Source organism: Alexandromys fortis, unplaced genomic scaffold (assembly GCF_014885135.2).
Source record: "Alexandromys fortis isolate MF-2015 unplaced genomic scaffold, M_Fortis_MF-2015_v1.1 scaffold_5, whole genome shotgun sequence".
Classification (NCBI taxonomy): domain Eukaryota; kingdom Metazoa; phylum Chordata; class Mammalia; order Rodentia; family Cricetidae; genus Alexandromys; species Alexandromys fortis.
Genome location: NW_026067924.1, coordinates 2,041,137 through 2,045,389, shown reverse-complemented (window position 1 = coordinate 2,045,389; position 4,253 = coordinate 2,041,137). Strand labels below are relative to the sequence as shown.

Genomic DNA, 4,253 nt, shown 5'->3' with positions numbered 1-4,253 from the left:
TTTTTTTTTTTTTTTTTTTTTTTTTTTTTTTTTTGTGAGGCAAGCTATCGTGTAGCCCAGGCTCACTAAATAGCTGAGGATAACCTTGAACTCTTGATCCTCCTGCTTGAGTGTGTTAGGCTTATGGGTGCGGCTGTGTGCCACCACCCCCTTGACTTTCTTCTTGCACTGGAAGATAAAAAAGTACACTTTAACTTCTGAATTTTACATCTCAGCAAATGTCAAAATATAAGATAAATATTCTGTTTATTGAAAAGCTGTTCTTTGGATCTACAGACAGCACATTCTTTTCTGGACAGCAGTCAATATTTAAACTGATGACCCACACCTCCAAGACAGAGGAAATGCTTCAACTTCATCTCTTCTAGGAGAAATGGATGCAGAGCGCAGCACAAAGAAAACTAAAAGACAAGGCAGGCATGACTGGCTGCACATATTTTTCTCCCCATGCATTGACTGAATGCAATTTGGGGACATTTTTTTTTTCCTTGCACAATCTCAGGTGATATAGAGCAAGGCAAAATTAAAATATTTACAACCGCCTGGCTGCTCTAAAGCTTTCAACTCTTTGCCTCCGTTCTGTGTTTGATTTTATGCTTGTTTCTAACTGTGTGTGTGTGTGTGTGCCTGTGTGTGTACCTGGAACTAGGTTTCATTTCCTCTGATATGTCGATAGCAGTTGCACACACACATACACACACGATAGGGATGACAGTGGACCTGAGGGAAATCTGAGGTCGTTATCTAACTTCATTGCTTGATGACAGGACAGCAGCCCGAGACTAACAAAAATTCAAGGTCCCTCTCGAGGTCGCATAACCAGTTTTGCTCACTCACCCAGTTAGTCAGAAGGGCTAGAATGGTAAGTTTCTCGTGTGTGTGTGTGTGTGTGTGTGTGTGTGTGTGTGTGTAAGAGGGGGGTTGTTTTGTTATTGCTGTTTATGCCCCAGTGTGCCTGTCCATCCTCACGTACTTGATATACCCCCGATTAAGGACCAGATTCCCTGGGCTGGTGAGATGATATAGCAGATAAAGGGCTTGCCTTGCAAACCTGACCATCTGAGTTAAAAATTTGAATCCCATGAAAGAAAGCGCTTACTCATGAAAGTCACCCTCTGACCTCCACACCCACATACATCATGACATGAGCATGCTTACATCTACATGTGCACATACATGATATGCACAATAAAATTCCTCCTAATAATTCCTTTTCACCAGGAAATCCACACATCTTTGAGGTCATGTTCTTATTGCATCATTTGGATCTGATTAGTTTTCAAAATGCAAGATTAGATTGTTTCCTACGGAAATTTACGGTGATGCAAGACAGCAGCAATGGGACGCACATACTGCGGTCTATTTTCAGAGCAGTTGCCCTGTGAAACGCTAAAGAGTGCAAGTTGAACACAAGTAAGTCAAACTCTCCACACATATGCACATAGAAATAATGCTGAATTCTTCCAGAGGCTCCATAGCTTGCTCACACACCTCTTTTTTCTTTTTCTGGGTATCACAGCATAGAGGTCAAATAAACACCAAGTCTCAAACCCTGAACCTGGACTATACTGGAATCCACCTTCACAAATGCTAGGAAACCAAATCCTCTCCAGCCCCTAAATGCGCCTGTGCACCCATGAACACTACACACACACACACACACACACAACTGCAAGACTGACTTGAAAGTCATTAGTTTTAACCGAACACAAGTTGCTGAGTTCATTTCCTGAACTTGGCTCTGATAATGAAAAACAAATTTACCCCGAGTGAATGATCGCTTAGCGAAGTGAGTGTGGGACCGAGGTGGCTTCATGGGCAGCGGAGTACTTTCAGTAAATTACTCCAGTCTGCACATTTGTTTCAGATTACAGTCACCTCCCAGGGTCTGAATTGGTCATGTGAGAATCGGCGGTCCTTACATTTGCTGAGATTTCTCCAGAACACTCTCTCTCTCTCTCTCTCTCTCTCTCTCTCTCTCTCTAACTTTGAATAAGCAAATAGGAGTGGATTTTTGTTGTTTTGTGTTGAAATGAGGTTTGTTAAGTAGCCCAGGTTGGCCTTGAATTTGCGGCAATCCTCCTGCTTCAGCCTCCAAGAAAAAGAGACTCCATTTCTGCCTTGGCTCAGAGAATGGAGGTAGAATGGAGAGTCTAGCCTGACCACTTAGGAACACAGATCTGTATTTCTGCTGCTTTTGTTTAGAGTTTCAGAGATGCCTGAGTAAATTGCTCTAAGTAGAAACATCTCTAAACTGAATTCTGCTTTCTGTAGAGTCCAGCTTCCCTGCATATCTGAAGACCTTGTGGTCTCATCATGAATTAACTTGCAATTTCCCTTCTGGCTGGATAGTGTCACTGTCACATTTTACCCAAAGCACAGTGTCTCCCTCACCTGAGGCATCTGTGGATCGTTGATGTCCCACGTGAGTTTCATCCCGTAGGAAAGCAAGGAGTCTGCGTCCTGTGTGGTGTCTGCTGGCATCTGCAGGGACCTCCAGGGCTCTCCAGCCAGGATCCTGAAAGAGAAATAAAAGCCAGGAGTAGGCAGGGTGACTCCTTCCCCAAAATGAGAAGTAGGCTGAGGGGGGTGAGTGAGAGGAGGAGGAGGAGGAGGAGGAGGAGGAGGAGGAGGAGGAGGAGGAGGAGGAGGAGGAGGNAGGAGGAGGAGGAGGAGGAAGAGGAGAAAGGTAGGCGGGGAGCAGAGAAAGACAGACGAGGGTGGGGGAGAAACAGAGAGAGAGACACACACACAAGACATACACACACACAGAGAAAGAGAGAGAGAGAGAGAGAGAGAGAGAGAGAGAGAGAGAGAGAGAGAGAGAGAGAGAGAGAGCGCCACCCAGGTGGTGCCCTGTCCTTGGTTATGGTGCTGAAATGTCTTCCTCTGAAGGCTAGCATCTTTAAACAGGTTCATATCTGACCACTCTGCCTCTACCGGACAACCTCTCCAGCACCTGAAGCCCCAGCATCTTTAAACAGGTTTATATCTGACCCACCCTGTCGCTCTGCCTCTACCAGACAACCTCTCCAGCGTCTGAAGCCCCAGCAGTCAGCAGCAGGTTTCTCCGTCTAGCCAGAGCCAAGAATTCAGAGGAGAGTTAAAGTGAACTCCGAGCGAAGGGAAACTGAAGCTAAGGAGGTGGCCGAGTGGAGCAAGTAGGACAGCTTCATTTTTGCTGCAAACCATCAGCGACTGCTTGTTAACCACTCTGCTACTTCTGCAGCAGGCTTGGATTGGGGCTCTGGAAGCAAAGGGTTCCAACAAAGTCTCCCCAGAGCTCTGAGCAATGGGAAAAGTGAGGGAGCCTGGAGAGGCAGCAGCGGCACCTGCAGCCTAGGGGTCAGCCTCCTTGAAGCTCTGGGTTCTTGTAGAAGTTGCTGTTCCAAAGTCTGCGCTGAGGCTTGGTCAGAGAGTAAGTTTAGCATTCCAGTGAGTTCTCAAGTCTAGGCACATGTCAGGCCGGGACAGTCCCGACCCCCAGAAAAAAGTGAATCTGGAGGCTGGGGTCATGGGACTTTAGGATAGATGGGTAGGGCCGGAGAGTCAACTCTGCATTTGGAGCTCTGAGCCCCTCTCCTCTCTTGGTCAGCCTTCATAGTTAGAGAGAGAGAGACTAGGGCTGTGTAAGCTCTCAGCTGTCACCCATGAGAGCACCCATGTTAAACAGACTGTATTGTCACTGTCATTACTATCCCCAGGAAATCATCTTTATCCTCCGTGGCTTTGGAGGACCAGAAAACCCTTGTCTAGAAAGCTGACGGCTCCCCCAACTGAGGCGACTTTTCTCTTTCATTTTTCTTTTTGATAGATCTGGCACCCAGGACACTCAACATTAGAAAACCACAAGCCAATCTCTCTCTCTCTCTCTCTCTCTCTCTCTCTCTCTCTCTCTCTCTCTCTCTCTCTCTCTCCTTCCTCCTTCCCTCTCTTTCTCTCTCTGGCCACTGCTGCTGTGCAGGATCCCGGACCATGAACAAAGGTGGGCTTCCAGAATCATCTCCTCCCCCGGCTTGCTTTGCAGCCCGCACGCTTCCATTGTCGTGCGCACCAAAACGAATGAAAACTCAAGTAAGTAAATAAGTAGATAAGTAAATAAATAAATAAATAAATAAATAAATAAATAAATAAAATTGAGAGACCAGATCCCACAGGTCGCTCTTAGAGGAGGTATTCCCAGCTCAGGTGCTCACTGGCATCTCAGACCCAGCAGCGCAGCGTGAGTCCCACTTCGCTTGGGCAGTGCCAGG

The 4,253-nt window shown here is 46.7% G+C and overlaps 1 protein-coding gene and 1 long non-coding RNA gene across 2 annotated transcripts in view; one reads left to right on the top strand and one right to left on the bottom strand.

The window, feature by feature from the left end:
- The window catches only part of Gcm2 (glial cells missing transcription factor 2), a 6,433-nt gene extending 3,949 nt beyond the window's left edge, over positions 1–2,484 (bottom strand). Inside the window, exon 1 of the mRNA XM_050142541.1 lies at positions 2,395–2,484. Within this exon, the coding sequence (XP_049998498.1) occupies positions 2,395–2,484 (90 nt within the window). The remainder of the gene's footprint in view (positions 1–2,394) is intronic.
- Positions 1–4,053, top strand: part of LOC126501712 (uncharacterized) — a 33,511-nt gene extending 29,458 nt beyond the window's left edge. Inside the window, exon 3 of the long non-coding RNA XR_007591787.1 lies at positions 3,815–4,053. This is a non-coding gene — a long non-coding RNA (uncharacterized lncRNA). The remainder of the gene's footprint in view (positions 1–3,814) is intronic.
- Positions 4,054–4,253: the final 200 nt, after the last annotated feature.